Below are 18664 nucleotides of genomic sequence, written 5' to 3'. Positions count from 1 at the left end.
AATAAGGTGAATAACATGGACCGTATAATGAGGGAGTTCAAATCTAAGGGGTATGTTTAAGGTGAGAGGAGAAAGTTTAAAAAGGACATCAGGACACCTTGTTCACACAGTGGTTTGTTATGTGGAATGAACTCCAGCCAAAGAAAGTGATGGGTGCAGGTACACAATGTTTCAAAGACATTTGAACACGTTCATGTATAGGAACGGTTTAGAGGGATATGGGCCAAATGCAGGCAGGTGGGACTCATTTGGTTTGGGTACCTCGTCGGTTTGTTTGGATCTAAGGGTCTGTTTCTATGCTGTATGACTCTATATAACTCTTATCTGTAAAGTTACTTTCAGTTTCTGACTTGAATGCATTGGTAGTTTATTTCCTTGCTTGAAAACCATTAATGTGCATTTAATAGCCTTTTGTTGTTTATTTAGGATGAATGAGTAACGGTTGATCAATATGCACAGGCGTCAGCCACTAATGGACATAAAAGGGCCAAAACCATTGGAAAGTCTAACAGCTGCAAAGTGCCATAACTCAACATGACTTTCTGGCTTTCCCTTCAAGAATCTGTCTTTCTGTTGGATGTAATAGAGGGCTGTTTGAGAGGGTTATCTGAATTTTACAAATACTGAATCACTCATTGAATTTACAAAAGCGTAAAATAAAATTAGACTAAAAGCAGTGACTTTTACTTTTACAATAATGAGTAATGGTAGAGAAGTTGTGTCATCTTGATTCAGTGAACACTCTTGCCTCTGACTTCAAAAATGTGGAATTTATGCCCCCCTATACAGCTGAACCTAACAGTGGACTGTTGAGATAGTACAGCACTGTCATAGTTGCTATGTTTCAGAAGATGATACAAACCAATGCAAAGTCACACTGCTTATATGGGATAAATGAGCCATTCTACTATTCTAAGAAGAGCAGAAAGATCTACTGGTGCCATAGCCAACTTTCACCCTCTTAACTGGTATCTCCAGAATAGTTTGTCTGGTCACTTGTTTCATTCCTTTTTATTTTTGGGCCCTCTTTACATAATTAGCTTCCATGTTTGCTAACTATTCATTGCAACTTGTGATGCAATTTGTGGTTTTAGAGCTTATATTTTTAAGTCATTTAAACTGAACTGAAAAATTAAAATTGAAAAAGGAAACTGACCTTTCCAGTTTCTAGGACAACTGAGACTGAAACTGAAATTGGATACCATAACTTCAGGTTGAAATCACGCAAAAGGAGACCGATCCATTAGAGCTCACAAAATGGCCTAGTAATGCAATGCAGGCACTGAAGAAGGTGGAAACTGTGAATAACAATTGCTGGAGCTGTTTCTGCTAATTGAAGATAATATTGATGGATCTAAGCCTCAAGACCATGTTGAGAACGTTCTGAAATGTGTGTATCATTTTTGGTGAAGACTTCGCTTGTGGATGTGTACTACTGCCAGCTGCTTGCTCCTCAAAGGAAAGGAGTTGAAATGTTTCATAAGGAAGTCAGAGTTTCAAAGGACTTTGAATTTGATGGCTTCTTATAAGGAATACCTTAAAGGAGAGCAAAGTACAGAGATAGAGATGTAGGGAAGGTTAACAGATATTGTGATTCCTGGTTGTCAGTTGCATCCCATCACCTTTAAAACCTCACTTGATATCAGCAGAGTCAGTGTTCCTCTGAATGTTCCTCCTTAGTTCTAGTCAATCTCCATGCACACACTTCTCCTTTAATTTATAGTTTAGTCTTTAGAAATAAAATAGGAGATTGTGTAATTAAATTTTTATCTCATTCTTTCCAAGGATAGGAAATTTGCGAGGCTCCTAATCTGACATCATTGCTTCATTGCAATGATATTATCTATTTGACCCATCTAGCTTCTCTTTTCAGCCTTGGGGATATTTTGCACTTTGAACCTTGGCCTTTTACATCTTCATTTGTCATTGGTGTTCCTTTCTGTTAATATCATGCTGAAACCAACTACCAAAAGCATACGTCAGGCTACTGAGTAAGATAGAGGCAAGGTTGCAGCATCGATAGAGGCCTGGCTGGCTGATAGAAAGCAGAGTGTGGAGATAATAGGGTCTTTCTCAGGATGGCAGCTGGTGACAAATGGTATTCTGCAAGGCTCAGTGTTGGCACCACAACTTTTCACATCGTACTTTAACAATCTAGATGAAGGAACTGAGGGCATCCTGGCTATGTTTGCAGATGATACAAAGATAGGTGGAAGGACAGGTAGCATTGAGGAGGTGGGGCGGCTGCAGAAGGATTTGGATAATTTAGGAGAGTGGCCTAAGAAGTGGCAGATGGAGTACAATGTGAGAAAGTGGGAGTTTGTGGACTTTGAGAGGAAGAAAAGAGGCATGGATTGTTTTCTAAATGGGGTGAAAATTCAGACATCTGAAGTGCAGGAGGGTTGGGAGTTCTAGTCCAGGATTCTCTCAAGGTAAACTTGCAGATTAAGTAATTTGTTAGGAAGGCAAATGCAATGATGGCATTTATTGTGAGAGGACTTGAATATAAAAAGCAGGGATGTACTTCTGAGGCTCTATAATGCTCTGGTCAGACCACATTTGGAGAAGTGTGTGCAATTTTGGACCCCATATCTTCGGAAGGATGTACAAGCACTTGAGCACATTCAGAGGAGGTTCATTAGAATGGTCCCAGGACTGAAAAGCTTAACATATGAAGAATGTTTGAGGACTCTAGGTTTACCTTCTAAACTCAGAGTAATGAGGAGGGAATTGAAACATTAAATTTACTGAATGGTCTGGACACAGTAGATGTTGGAAATATGTTTCCATTGGTAAGAGAGACTGGGAATCGAAGGCACAGCTTTAGAGTAAAGGGAAAACCTTTTAGAATGGAGATAAGAAGAAACTTCTTCAGCCAGAGTGGTGAATTTATGGAATTAATTACCTCAGAAGGCTTTGGAGGCCAGGTCATTGAGTATATTCAAGACTGAGATAGATTCTTGATTGTTAAGGGGATCAAGCATTATGGAGAAAAAGCGGGAGAATGGAGTTGAGAAACTTATTAGCCATGATTGAATGGTAGAGAAGACAAGAGGGCTGAATGGCCTAGTTTCTGCTTCGATGTCTTATGTTCTAAGTGGTACATAGTCACTCATTGTCGGCCCATATCACTCCTTTATGGAAAATTGCTCCATCTTTATTCAGACCTTTCACAATCCAAAACAGTAACCAAGATTGGGATCTATGTGCATTGAAATCAATAGTACAAACTCTCATCCTCCCACTGTTTATATGCAATCAGGTTGCCCTTTAAAATTGATTTCACCTTTCCCTGCCCTCAACAGAAAATGCTAAATGTAATTAACTGAATAACATAGAATAATAGTATATTACATTGGTGAGGAGATTCAGTTAGCGAATTAATATATTATAATTTAGGGGTCACAATCCCAGAATTCCCCTCCTAATAGCACTCCAGGTACACACTTCATGTGGGTTCAAGAAGTTGACTCACCATTAACTTTTCAAGGGAAGTAAGGGATCTAACCAGTGACATCCTTATCCACTGCAAGAATTATATTGTTTAAAAATATAAAGAAAAGTTCCAAGTTATGACAGTTCTAAAATGAATTGTAATTACAAATTTGACAAGTTTCAATTTCAAAATATATTGGTGATTTAATGATCTTGAATTGCCATTAAGATTGTCAACAATGTAAACGCTGTCAAATAATTAAAGTCTATCTCTATTTCATTATCTTTGCACATAATGTGAATCTGACTACTTGACATTTACATTCAAGTCTGATCTGAATGTACTTTGAATTTGGTTCTTTCAATTCTTTTGTTAAATGTAGGCTTGTCAGGTTTATTTTAAGGAATAAAAATCCTCAAAAGCTCATTGTTTGAACAGTGTATTTCTGTGAATTTTGCCAAAGAAGTGATACACTTTAATGTTTGTAGATCATTTCCCCACTTCAAATTTGGGGCACAAGTGTTGAATATATGGAGTGGGATGGAAGGTAGTTAGCCAACTGGCAAGTTTATATCCTGTACAATGTGAATTCTGAGAGACTTTGAAATAATACTTGGAAGTTATGTTGAAAGTGAATCTCTCACTCATGTGACATTGGTTATGAAGTGACCAACGGATGAGAGTGGAATTTGGGACAGCATAGGTGGTTGCAGGGAACTCAAGGAAATGTACCTTGGTCAAAGTTAAGGTTCTATCAACAAACACATCGACCTAGACCCAATATACCGGCCACTGCAGCGGACGGCAACTGACAACCGGAAGCGGCAGAGACAAGCCACTATAAATGCAGGAGGAAACAGCACAGAAGCGCTTCACAGGAGGCTCTCAAGCAGAGGATGTCACCTAGAAAGGGGACGAAACGTTTGCAACAAAAACTCCCAGCTCGGCGAACAGAACCACAACAAAATACATGGTTGTGGGATTGGTGGCTGCTTTGGTTATAGAGGTACAGAGCCCAGAGGTGCAACTTGAAATTGAATTGACTAAACACAACAATAGCTTTGTGAGATATAATTAAAATCCATTCAAATGTATTAAAACTGCACGTAGTTAAAATGGTGCTTTCAATTTTCAAATATGGTCCAAAGGCAATGCAATTTACATCTCAACTGCTGTGGCCAAACACTTGTAACAGATTCCCAAACTGCCACAGCCATAAAAGTTATGAATATAGACACATTCATAACTGTAAAGATGGTAACAGAAATGGGAACAAACCGTGGGAGTACTGCTGCAGGAGGGGTTCAGAGGCTAGACTGCATTCACACACCGTGATTTCATGACCAATTGCTTTGATTATTCTCCCCTCCCTTCTGAGACATGTCATGCAGAGTGTGGCTGAACTGCATACGACCTGACTTGTCCTAAAGCTTGTCAGGTTATTCAGCTTCAGATGCATTGCTCATGGGCCAAATATTCCCAAAATACAGGCCTGCTCTTGTTCTGGAGAGAGAAATTCAGTGTCAATGGCAATTGGCTCTAGCCTGCCCTGAAGAATTAACAGGAATTTGAAAAAAAAAGGTTTTTTCAGGCTTCCTTACTCTTGCTGCCAATCAGAAATTATTATGGGAAATTCAAAGAATCCTGGAATCCCTACAGTGCAGAAGGGGGACATTTGGACCATTGAGACTGCACTGATCCTCTGATGAGGATCCCTGTTCGATTCTAGGTTAATTGCTATTTAAATGAGATGCAAAAACAAAGATCCAGAGGTGTTTGTGCATAAAATGTTGAATGGTAGACTAAAATTAATGTAAAACAATTAACTTACGGTATCCTGAGAACTATGTGGCACTACCTCGCTGTTCAACTAGCGTGGTTCCAGGATTTAAACTCTATATCCTGACTCAGAGTTAAGAGGCTACTAAACCACCAATAGGACATCAAATAATCTTTTAATTGACATCCTTGCTTCAGTCTTAATTTAACACTTGCAATCTCTGTATTTTAGCTTCATGTCTCATGTCAAATATTTTCTTTACACTAACAACAACTGTAGAACTATCTAGGGTCTTTAATGGAATAAGCTTTACAAATGTAATAAAACAAAATTCAACATGGAACCATGAAAGATTAGGTGAGATTAACAAAAATACTGGTCTAGTTCATGGATGTCCTTTAGGAAAGGAAATCTGCCATCTTTACTGAGTCTGGCCTAAATATGAGTCCAGACCCACAGCCATGTGATTGACTCCTAAATGTCCTTTGAAATGGCCATAACAAGCCACTCAAATTAAGGAGGGGCCATAAATGCCAGTTCACCAGTAATGCCTATATCGAATGAACAAATTTTTAAGAAGTGGTAAGTTTATAAAGGGCAACTTAAAGGGAAAAAGAATTAGTGAAATAAGGCAAGTTAGAGAAAGTTCCAACGTGTAGAGCTTTTCAACATTTTACATATCTAGATTATGCTTTTCCTCAGCCTTCTTTACTCCATTGGGGAAACATTTAGTTTCTTACGTTTACTCCTGACAACTGAGTCTCTCATTCTACAACTACTTCATTTACTTTTCTTTGAACCAACTCTAGCATATCAATTATGAGAGGATAATGGCTAACTAAATAAATGACAAAGCTCTCATACCATTTAAATTAATGTTCCCAAAATATCATTTTTAGCCCATTATTAATTTGATAGTTCATATTTATTTTTGGATATTTTAAATAACTGTAGTGAACCTTAATTAAAAGTTTATTTTTATTTCTTGATGTCTAGATATTCTGATAAATTACATCATGCATTGCCTCCTTCAAACAAAATATTATCAATTTTACAAGATTGATTCAGAATGTATATTGAATTCTAGAACTTGGAGTACAGATAATAGTAAACATAGGTTAATGGATTATTTATTTCCTGATATATGCATGACACCTTTACTGCTGATCTCACCTTATTTTAGCGTGATACTTAAAGTAACGTGCTCTTTTAATATGATGGGTATCTTCAAATTTGCTGTTATGCATTTATCTGCATTCTTTTAATAATGAAAAAATGGTCATAAAATACTATTTTTCAGCAAGATTTTCCTGGAATTTTCTAAAATGCCACTGTAAAAGGTTGCAGTTAACCATGTTTTAAGAATCAAAACATGATGGTGTACTGATTATTTTGCATGATTAAGGTTAGGAGGAAAATGGCTTCAGGGGTATTGAGCAGAATTTGCAGATTCCTTCATTTTGTCTTATGTACCTGATTTTATATTGAAAGATTGGACTGGAAAAAGGTAAATTAAAGCTGCTAGTTAAGTAAGTACAATTGACCCTGTTCATTCAAGCCCTAGAATGCTTCTCCTCACCCTGACATTATCATACAACACTTTCAAAAACTTGCTCTGCAAAAGATTTTAAAAATGCCATCTGCAAGGACAATACCATTTAATGACCACTTGCAGCAAATAATCACCCTCCTGCAGCAAATAATCACCCTATATAGTACACATACATACAAGTATAGTTTGCAGCTTGATGAGTAAAGTAGCAAATGTAAAAAGAAAACATTAGAAATATTCAGACAGCATCTCTGAAAAGTGATTTTAGTGGAAGAACTATGAAAAATTCAGAGATGCAAACCGGTTTTAATGACCTAGTGTGGTACTGAAGAGGTGCTGACAAGTACTGACTTTTTAAACGAGCCATTAAATTGTACCCTGTCTACCTTCTGTAGTAGACACAGAAAAGACTTAATATTGAAAATGGACCAGTGGCTGTCACACATGTCCCCTGCTTGTACTCTGGCCCTGATACTTATCAGCATGATAATTATCAAAGAACATCATTGACATAATGAAGACTGGTGATCTGTTATCACATTGCAGATAGTGTGGTGTTGCTGTGTGCAGTTTTGCTGGTGCATTTCTGAAGTGATGATGGCAGAGGGGAAATTTTGAGATCCTCAAAGGAGATGTAAAAGCACATCACTGGTGACACGGTGATAACGTCCTTCCACTGAGCCAGGAGGCGTGCATTCAAATTCTACCTGCTACATAGGTGTGTCAAAACATGTTTCAACAGGACAGTGATAAATGTCAATGGAATGCTCACATTATTAGAGGAAATACCTGCAGGGGAGCAGGTAGAACAAAAGTTGGAGTCAAGAAGGAGCATTGGACTCCAACGTTAACTCTGATGTCTCTCCACAAGTGCTGCTAGATCTGCTGAAATTTTACAGCAATTTCTGGTTTTAGAGTCAAAGTCCTAGAGATATACAGTACAGAAACAGACCCTTCAATCCAACTTGTCCATGGGGACCTAATATCCCAACCTAATCTAGTCCCATTTGTCAGCACTTGGCCCATATCCCTCTAAACCCTTCCTATTCATATGACTTTTAAATGCTGTAATTGTACCTGGCTCCACCACTTCCTCTGGCAGCTCATTCTTTACACACACTGCCCTCTGCATGAAAAAGTTGCCCCTTAGGTCTCTTTTATATCTTTCCCCTCTCACCCTAAACCTATGCCCCTCTAGTTCTGGACTCCCCGACCCCAGATTCTGTTTTTGTGTCAGATCTGCAGCATTCTCGGTTTTATTTTTTTTAAATGTAGATTGGTGAAATGGCCGTTCAGCCGGCTCGATGGGAAGGGTGGACTTGAGCAAGAAACACTGACTCACCTGTCCAGGTAAGTGACCTCTGACCCATCTTGGGGTGGGGCGGGGTGGCCGACGCGTCACTTCCTCCCCTGGCAGGAGATCGCGTCACATCCGGCGACTGGCTGTCGGTCGTCGCCAGAAATGGAGGAAAAGGATGGGAGTTGACGGAGGAGCCGTCGAGAAGCGAAGGCCCCGCTAATACACCCTTTTCACCCCCCTCCCGGGTGTCGGGGACGTTCCTGTTCGGGATTGGGAGAGTGCGCGGGGGCTGATTGGGTTGAGGAGCGGGGCAAGGCAGTTGGTTCAGACCGGAGCCCGCTCGTCCCCCCGGGCCCCGGGCCCCGGCCGTCAGGATGAACGGTCTCTCGCTCAGCGAGCTGTGCTGCCTTTTCTGTTGCCCGCCCTGCCCCAGCCGCATCGCTGCCAAGCTCGCCTTCCTGCCCCCTGAGGCCACCTACGCGGCGGTGGCTGACGAGTCGGGGAGCCGCTGGAGCCTACGCTTCACCGAGCGGGCCGAGTGGCAGTACGGCCAGCGGGAGCTCGACTGCACCGACATCTTCCTCATCCGAACGAGCCGAGGGAATAGGATCGCCTGCATGTTCATCCGCTGCTCTCCGAGCGCCAGGTAACTGTTTGACAACCCCACCTCTCTCATTCAAAACGAAATGATCATGGTGCCGAAACCAGGACCTCCCCAGTGATCCATCATCACCGCTTCACAACACTCCCATCGGGTACCATTCCCCCGGGCTGAGTGTAGGTGTTGAGGACTGCCCACTTGTTTAGAGGGTTGCGTGTGCATCAGTGTACAGGTTCGATAAAAAGTGACTATCAAAATGTATAACTGGCTATATAAGGTACTGGTAATGTGATGCATAAACCATTATAATTTTGAACATACAGAAAACCAATAGTCTAGTATTCTAGTGTAGCAAAGGACTGATATGTGACTGAAAATGTGTAACATTAAAAGCATGTTTTCTTGTTAAACTACAGGTTTTCACAAATTGACTAGCTGTGGTTACCTTTTGCTTATGCATTCTTTAACAAAAGTGTATGACTTAAGTGATTTAAAGGATCTTTGGGAAGCTTAAAATTATTTGTACCTAAAGTTTTTGGCAAGAAGTATTTTTTCTCATCTTTCCTTTTAACTCTGCTGAAATTGTTGATTTTGTGTATACTCATGGTCAAAGAGCCATACTATATCACCCAAATGGATATTATTCAGAGTGGAAACAACTTTCCCACTCTCTCTAGGATTTTGTGATCAGTTGTAATTTCTTGATCATTGTCTTAGATGAGATCATCTACCTTATTACAGCCAGCAATCAAATCTGAAGCACTTCTAGTCTGTAGCTGAATTAGTCATTGTATAAATTCCTCATCCTGAAAAATTGACCATTTTAAGATTTGTTCACTTCCATTTCCAATCTCTGTATGTTTTCTTCTATCCTCATTCCATGGATTGCCTTGCACTAATGGGCAAAGTAATAGTGGTTCACCATTACCACCTTCAGGGTAGGTGACCAAGAAACACTAGGTCTTCCTGACTGCCATCACATGCATTGGAAGACTTTACTGGCTGATGATAAACCTGTTTATCAATGTTTGAAGCAAACATTCCATGGTCAGCAAGTTTTGGCAGGAAACTTAAATCCTGAGTTTTTAGTTCAGAGGTAGCAAGCCACTGCTACATTGCAAAGCTCCCTCTCAACTTTCAGTAGCCCAGTTAAATCTGTTCAAACAATGGCATTGTGAGGTTGTCTAGATATTGAAAAATTGTTGTACTCCAATGTTGGATGATCTAATCTAATCTTATCAATTTGTAGCTAACATTATTGCACATTTTTGTGCTTTGATTAGAACGTAATAAACTGCAAATTTACTAAATGAATTTCTGAGACTTTACTTTCTGTGATCTGCCAAAGAATATGTTGCTATGCAACTTCAGTTGGGATAGATTTCTTAATTTGGTTACATTGAATCTGTTGGATACAGTCAATAGCTGCGAGAGATGCCTTCTTGAACTATCAGGATTTAAAATTCGAATACATCGAGTTGTAAACTCCTAAGGGAAGCCCTCCATCTCTTGAGCAAAAAAGCTTCCACCATTCAACCATTCCAATGAAGCAGTAACTGCAAGTTAAATGAATCGTCCAGACAATAGAATTAGTCTTCTAAAATTTTTTAATCAAATAATTACTGGCATTTTATCTATTGCAAAATGACTATTTGGTTGCATTCATTTTGGTTGACCGATCTGGTGGCAACTAAGAAACAATGTGCTGTCTAGTAACTTTGGTTGCTTCGGAATGCTAACTAATGCTCTTCTCAAGTATTTATATCATTCTTGTATGTGTAAATGTCACAAGGTGCTTTTATAAGAGATTTACCAAACGGAATTTAATGTTACCATAAGGAGTCATAAGGACAGTCAACTAAACCTGTGAACAAAAAGATAGATTCGAGAAACATCTTGAAGAAAAGGGAGAATTTGAGTTGTAACGAGGGTTGTTTCAGATTTAAAAATACAGAAATCTGAAAGCATGGACCACTGGTGATAAAGTGATTAAAACAGGAATGTTCATGAGGCCAGAATCCTCTTGGGGGTTTTGTTAGAGGAATGAGACTTGGAGAGATTTGAAAGCCGGTATAAGCATTTTATATTTGAGATGCTACTGTACTGAGGAAGAGTGTCAGTCAGTGACCGTAGGGGTGACAAGCAAACTGGACTTTACACAGGCTGTGGTACAGGGCAGCAGAGTTTTGGCTGACTTCCAGTTTGAGGGAAGAATTTTAAGAAACCAGCCAGGTGTGCATTGAGATAGCAGGTATAGATGAGGTTTCAATATCAGAGCCTTCCAATATTTCATAGGGTAGAATTTTTCCTAATTGGCTGCTTGTCTGGCAAGCAGTCAGACAGTTTAGAGACACTGATGAGAAAAATATTGGTGAGGTAAAGCTGTTTGTTGTCAGCGCACATATAAAAGCTGACGCCTTTTTAAATGACTTTGCCAAAAGGCACCATGTAGATGAGCAGTAAGATGCCAAGAATGGATTGTTGGCACCAGAGGGAAAGTTGGAGCAGGTGGAAAAATTATTGCAGGCAATTCTGTGTCTACAACTGATGAGATAAGAATGGAAGCAGGTGAGTGCATTTCCTTTCAGCTGGATTGTGACGCAAAGATGTTGAATGACGATTCTGACTTTAAACATGTTAAGGTCAAGCAGGATTAGAGTCAGATGTGCAGCACGGATACAGATCCTTCGTCCATGTCGAGCAGAAATCCTAAATAAATCTAGTCCCATTTGCCAGCATTTGGCCCCTATCCCTCTACACCCTATTCATATACCCTCCCAAAAGCCTTTTAAATGTACCAGCCTCCACCAGTTCCTCTGGCAGCGTATAGTTTATCAGTCACAGAAGATTCATTTGTGATTTTGGTGAGAGTTGTTTCAGTATTGAGACGGAATCTGAAGTGTCATTGGATGGATTCAAACATGAAGTTCTGGAAAGATGGGCATGATTTGCTCCATGTCCACAGAGCTGGCTGAGTAGTTTTCAAGGACTGAAGTGTCATAAATGGATTTTTGTTTTGTACAGGGGTTGGGAGGAAACAACATAAGGGATATAGAGACTTTGTCCATATTTATTAACACAGGCAGGAAGAGAAGTGGGACTAGGGCTGAAGGTGCAGGAGGCTCTGGGAGGGAACAAGGGGGTTTGGAGATAAACATAAACATAAATTCAGGATTCTGATGAATTGTGAAAAGTTGATTTGTAGGTGCAACAGGTAATCAGGAAGGCAAGCAGAATATTATTGCCTTTCATTGCTATCGGAACTGAATTTAATGGCAGGGAGGTTCTGTTGCAATTGTGCAAGGTGTTGGTGAGGCCGCACCTGCAAAGATTGTGAACAGTTCTGATTTCCTTATTTGAGGAAGGATATGCTGACTTTGGAGGTGGTGCAGAAGATGTTCACTAGGTTGATTTCGCTGATGAGGTGGTTAAGCTCTGAGGAGAGGTTGAGCCACCTGGGAATGTACTTTCTAGAATTTAGAAGAATGAGAGAGGATCTTATAGAAACACGTGAAATTATGAAAGGGATAGACAAGATAGAGGCAGGCAAATTGTTTCCACTAATGGGTGAGAGTAGGACTAGGGGGACATGGCCTTAAGATTAGTGGGAGTCGTTTTGGGCTAGATGAGGAACTGCTTTTCCCAGGCAGTAATGAATCAATGGAATTCTCTGCCCAAGGAAGCACGAGAGGCAGCTTCATTAATTATATGCAAGACACAGTTGGATGAGTTTTTGCATGGTAGCGGAATTGAGGGTTATGGTGATAAGGTAGATAGGACGAGCTGAGATGATGGATAGGTCAGCCATGATTTTAATGAACGGCGGAGCAGGTTCAATGGGCCAATCTATTACTGAGAGCCTTCAGAAACAATATTGAAAAAAAAAATCCATAAGTGTGTCTCACTCAGCAGAGAAGACAGCCAAAAGTTTTTATGAAGATGGCTTGTAGTTGAGTTATCTTTACATTCCACAAAGATCCTGCAATAATGAGCAATTTTGTCAGTTGAAAGGAAGACTTTGTGTTTCATGCAGCCAAGCCAGATCTGGAGATGGCAGGTTAATCTAGTTGTGCACCGTTCCATGTCTGGGTTTTTTGAACAAATCTATCTCTTGATTTGCAGGGACTGGAGATCAGTGCTGTGTGGGAAATTGGCCAGGTGAGAGTGAGCAATGGTTTTCATGGTAACTCAGACATCAGTAGTGATGATATAGGTTTAACAGATTGTCTTCCATTCACCACAACATTTTTTCATTCACAGGCTACTCAGTTGGAAATTTGAAAGTATACTTGATCATTTGGATGAGGGATTTTTGTTTCAGTAATAGCAAGGAAGAACTAGGGAGAGCAGGATGTGCATGGAAGAAATTCAGTGAATTGATGAGAGGGGAATTGCTAGGCCATAAAAGGGGCAAAGTCAAGAGTGTTTTTTTTCTTGATCCATTCATTGGATGTGGGTGTTGCTAGCCAGTCCAACACTTATTGCTCATCCCTTGAGTTGCACAATGCTGTCGGTTTGGTGTCACAAAGGCCACCCATGGCAATGATGGCTGATTTCCTTTCTAAAGGTGAATCAGATGGATCTTTTTTATGGCAATCACAGTTGTGACATGGTTGGCATTAGACCATGGTAGGATTTAAATCAAAGATGCCAGACCATTAGCCTGGAGTTCTTTTATTGCTAGTCCAGTGACAGGCTGCGGCACTATGTGTGTGTGTCTGTAGTTCTGAATGTGAGGACATAATAAATTAGACTCACCATGAATGTAAAGTAGCTGGGTCTGTGGGGAAGCTGAGGGAGGCAAGTAGTGAAATTCTTTGTTCCCGGCATCTTGTGGTGCTTGGTAGGCAGTCAAGGAGAACATTTTAAATGGAGAGTGAGAAGTGTGGAACAAAATGTACTGCTGAATGGGGACAGAACGAGGTATTATCTGTTGGTGAGAGGCACACTGTGTCACTCCAATGTGAGAGTGGGACTAAAGCTGGCAGCGAATCTATGGAAAAGATATCATCATTCCACCAGATTTATTGCAGGCAGAATTGAATAATCAATGCAAAGTTCTTACACTCAACTGATGGGCAGTCCAGTGGGAGATATGAAGTAAGGTCATGATAAGAGATCTAATGGATGAATTTGGTGTCGTCATAGGAAGAAGATTGGCAAGATTAGCTGGATTGGAAGGTTAGTATGCTGGGACAATTTGGGTTGCCACTCATAAGGAAACAGTGACAATTGCCTTGATAGACCTATGGAGATACCAGGAAAGGCATAGAAGGAGGCTTCTCTGAGGACAGTCATTCCTGGGAAAATGACTGGAAAAGTTGAGTGCTATAGATTTGCAAGGACTGTTTTAGAAAGATGGAGAAATGAAAGGCCTGATGAGAAAGTAGGAGTAGAAAAGAGAAGTAAAAGTTTTTTAAAAAGTGGAAGTAGAAGTGATGGTCTTGGGCTTAGAGTGGTAACCAAAATGCCTCAGGGGATGGATATAGGAAAAATTGTAGTAATGCCCTTTTCAGGTATGTCATGTAGGTTCAGCTCTCAAATTTTCGAGTAAAAAATGAGGTCAGCAGATGCTGGAGATCACAGCTGAAAATGTGTTGCTGGTCAAAGCACAGCAGGCCAGGCAGCATCTCAGGAATAGAGAATTCGACGTTTCGAGCATAAGCCCTTCATCAGGATGAAGGGCTTATGCTCGAAACGTCGAATTCTCTATTCCTGAGATGCTGCCTGGCCTGCTGTGCTTTGACCAGCAACACATTTTCAGCTCAGCTCTCAAATTGTCAAAATCAGGAATACATTGAATTGCTCTCTTCAATACTGTCCACCATGTTGATTTTTTAAAAATTGAAATCAACAGATTGAATTTAATTTATCTTTAAAAGGGATTTCAAGTTTTAACTATTTATAAGGCTAGCCCTTCAGAATGTGAGATGACCACCACTAATCAGATATTAGCATTTATCTAATAGACTAATTATCTTTATTTTGATTGATACTGTGACTGCAAATGAATGAGGATCGTTTCAATTAATTGTATGGCTTCATCAATAGGAATGACCAAATTTAAGAGTTTTGTGTAAGTGAGTCAATGCAGTCAGATTTAGAGATGTGAACCATGATTGAGCAATTGGAATTCAAGTCTTTCATGAGTTGACAGGTGTTTAGCAAAATTCTGAATGTATTACACTATTATTCAAACATGTTGCTATTTCTTGAGTAAGTTCATTCAGAGCGAGAATTAGCAGTTGGATTGAATGGTCTAGTACTGCATTTATTAGCGTTGACATCCATTCCTTAATCAGAAAATATGGATGCGATTAGTGGATGAGGTAATCTTTTATTGAACACATGAGATGTACCGGTGCCCACATTTAAACTGTGAAATGTGAAATTGCAAAGTTGACCGATTAATTGTGCAAAAAATGAATGAGCGGTCAAGTGAAAAACACTGCTTGCTGTAGTTTTGTTTCCTGTTAGTTTATTGTAGTTACACTTATAATTAAGATTTGGTTTTGCATATTCATGCCTGAAGAAGCAAACAGAAGTTATTTAAGAGGATTATTTATGGAGAGTTGTTCATTGCATACTGGTGTACAGTAAGTCATTTGCTGCAACACATATTACGCAGGTTGTTTTTGAATGTAAAAAGTGAGATTCTTGAACTGCAATCCTTTAGAACTATATCGATCTCCTCATGATGTAGGTAGTTACTTTAATATTCATTGCATCCCTGCAGTGTAGAAATAGACCCTTTGGCACAAGTCCACATCAACCCTCCGAAGGGTAACCCGCCCACACCATTCCCAGAACCATTAACAGTACTCTACATTTACCTCTAATTAATGCCGCTAACCCACATGTCCCTGAGCACCATGGGCAATGTTCTCATCAGTCACTTGTTTCATCTAAAGTCTTTTAATTTTAGATTTTTCTAAAAATATATTTTTATAATTTGATATGCTTTAATTTTTTTTTATCAGTACATATATGTGACATTTTAGTGATTATATCTGTGCTTTAAATTTAAAGATACAAGATTGTTGCAGCAATACAGCCAGTTTTATCTTGGTAGCAGCAGTTAAGGCAAAGATGTTAGCTAGGATACTCTTTTGGAGAATTATTAATATTGAGGAACTAGAAGAAGCATGCAAGTGAACAACAACATTGTATTGTATGGTGTCTAACCAGATAACACAACATAAGAGCAAGAATTGGTGTTTTGGCCCCTTAAACCTGTCCTACCATTCAACCAGATTCAACCATGGTTGATCTGTCCAGGCCTCAACTCTTCTTTTAGCCCTCTGAGGTTGACTTTTGAAAAATACCAGAATATCATAGTAAAGGTTCTCCACTCCCACCCAAGTTTGGCTTTCAGAAGATGAATAAATATTTTATGTGCTGTATTCAACTGCACCTGTTCACTTGGTGTTTGGATGACCCGTTGTTGGAGCTCTGCTACTAATGACAGCTCTGACTGAAATCTCACCTCTACTGTTTTAACATGATGCTTAGAGTCATAATTTGTGAAAGTTGACTGAGAATAAGACTCTGCAGAGGAGATGTACAAACAGATATGTGAAAACCTCCCAAAACATGCTAGAGATACTTCACAGCCTGTATAGAACAGATTATGGCAAGTATGTCCAATGTGCTTATACACATTTGTATTACCAGACAAAATCTTTTGATTGCAAAGCTGTACAGTTAAGAACATTGCATTAATTGTATTTAAATTCCTTGAGTTATGTTAGTAATATTTACTTGTCTAGTATATCTCTGCACAATGTGTTCCTTAAAAAGAAGTTTGCTTATTTCAGTTATAGAGTTACTGTGTTTGGTTGAAGATGGTGAATCATCGTTTAGCTGGGGTTCCGCCGGTACTGATTTTCTTTTGGCGCTTCCACCATGATTCTGGTTTGCACGTGAACTGTGGTATCTTGACTGTTCTGTCTGGGGATGTATATTAGTTGAGCTCAATCCTATCAATCTCAGCCCTTTCATAACACTAGTGTACATTTTATAGCAGGAATGGCTGAATTGTAAACCTCATAATTTGCAATTCAAATCTTTGCATTGAGCTCTGAATTACTACTTAAACAGACATGAAATGGTCGACATTTCTTTGATTTTGGCTTCTGAATACAGCCAGCCCACATTCTTTATCTGCCAACAGTAGTTGAGTTCGAGAAGTCTAATCAGTTATTTTCAGTAGTTTCTTGTATGTTGTAGTAGAACGTTAATTGTATTAAATCTTATGGAAATTACTTTGCAGAGATCCCAGTTGACAGAAGTGGTTCGTTTATATAGCAGTACCTTCTCTTACCTTGCTATGAGACCACATGTAATGATGGAATTGTTACACTTAAGTGTCCGAGAGTTCCATGCTCACACTGTCCAAAGCTGGATTAGTGCAATTTTGTTATGCATAACAAGTATACCAACATTATTTGAGTCAATGTATTGGTTACTAGTAGCCAAAAAAATGAATAATGGTTTGAGTGAATTGTTTCTGACTTTTTTTTTGTTCTGATGAATGTTACATTTTTATGTTATGAAAAATTTTAAGCAAATTTTAAGTGGTAGTTATTTTTGGTTTCCATTCCTAATGGTTTCTGAGTGTCACTGGAGTTTAGTACTGCCTGATTTGTGCAAAACCGTTTTGGTTGTTTAAAATAGCTTTGCAGCAGAGCAGGAAATTGGTGAGATAGTCAAGGTCTCCTTTGTTAAGGAGGTATGTTCTTGCAATAGAGGTAGTTGAGGGAAGATTTTCTGGGTTGCTTTCTATGATGTTGAGCTTATATACATTTGGTGTATCGATTAAGAAGTGATCTTAACAAAACTTGTTTTGTTCTGTGGAGGCTTGATGACACATAGATGCTGTTGAGCTTAAAATGTTTTCCTGTGGGAGTCTAGAACCGTTTAAAAATATGGGAACTCCTATTTAAGTCAAATGAGAATTTTTGAGTATTCTTCAGAATTTTGTGTCTGTCTTGTGAAAGCTTAACTACTTGAATGAAGACTCAGAGGCAAGCAATGTCTGCATTGCTTTGGAAGGCATCCCTGTCCTTGACATGTGATTTTTGACTCTTTAAGATGCTATTCTTTTTAACTGGAATTAAAGATTTTCTGATTTTTGTTTTAAATGTGTTTCAGATGTTTCCTTACATCTAGTGCAGTATTAAATTAAGACCGAATGTAACTGAAATATAGAATGCAAGCTTGTTCGCAAATGCACTTGTGATTTTAAAAAACACTGCTGTATATTGGGGCAATTTGTATGGTGCAGAGTGTTATTTTGGTATGAATTGTCATCATATGTTGCTGAAATTACAAAAAGGGAGCTGTTTGTATTGTGAATATAGTGAATAAATTTAAGATTTTATTAATTTTGTAGCTCGGAATGGATCCCACACCATAGCATGGCTGTGTTGTCATTCCACTGTGGCATTATTTGACCAGTTGATTAAGGTACGAGCATGGAAAGTTCTCCATCACCACCTTCTGCAAAAGAGAGCAAGTGAAGTTGGAATTGCTGAAATTCTTGCGCCCTCCTTGGGATATTCTTCTGAAGGCCATAATGAATAGACATTGCCCTCATTGTAAGACTTTGACTGATTCAATCTGACAGGTATGATTTGTCATGTGCTTTTAGTCTTTTCATTCATGTCCTTTGAGTTCTGCGCTCTTTAATCCTTTTTCCCTTTGCTGCTTGACAAATGTTGTAATTACTGTTTTCTGCCCAAGCAAGTTCATTTAAATAAATGCTGCTCCTCGGGAGCTGTGTAGTTGTCTTCGGAGATGCTGAATACATGCAGTATATCTCAGTATCTCTTGAATCAGAAGGTTCTAAAAATATAACTGCTTGCTGCTAAGATATCTTTCAGTTCTCAGCAGTATGCAGCAGGGTGACGAGCAGGTGGCTGCTTGAATGATCAGTGTCAATTTCTATGCTTCCAGTAAGTTAGTGATAATGTGAAACCCCTGATATTAATCTG

General features: G+C 39.3%; 1 protein-coding gene across 1 annotated transcript in view; it reads left to right on the top strand.

Moving 5' to 3' along the window:
• The first annotated feature begins 8191 nt into the window (after nt 1-8191).
• The window catches only part of LOC132828912 (alpha/beta hydrolase domain-containing protein 17B-like), a 74519-nt gene continuing 64046 nt past the window's right edge, over nt 8192-18664 (top strand). The window contains exon 1 of the mRNA XM_060846108.1: nt 8192-8714. Coding sequence (XP_060702091.1) covers nt 8443-8714 — 272 coding nt within the window. The 5' untranslated portion in view covers nt 8192-8442. The remainder of the gene's footprint in view (nt 8715-18664) is intronic.

Source organism: Hemiscyllium ocellatum, chromosome 28 (assembly GCF_020745735.1).
Source record: "Hemiscyllium ocellatum isolate sHemOce1 chromosome 28, sHemOce1.pat.X.cur, whole genome shotgun sequence".
NCBI lineage: Eukaryota > Metazoa > Chordata > Chondrichthyes > Orectolobiformes > Hemiscylliidae > Hemiscyllium > Hemiscyllium ocellatum.
The sequence above is the reverse complement of the archived record's forward strand: the minus strand, read 5'-3'. Positions and strand labels throughout refer to the sequence as shown.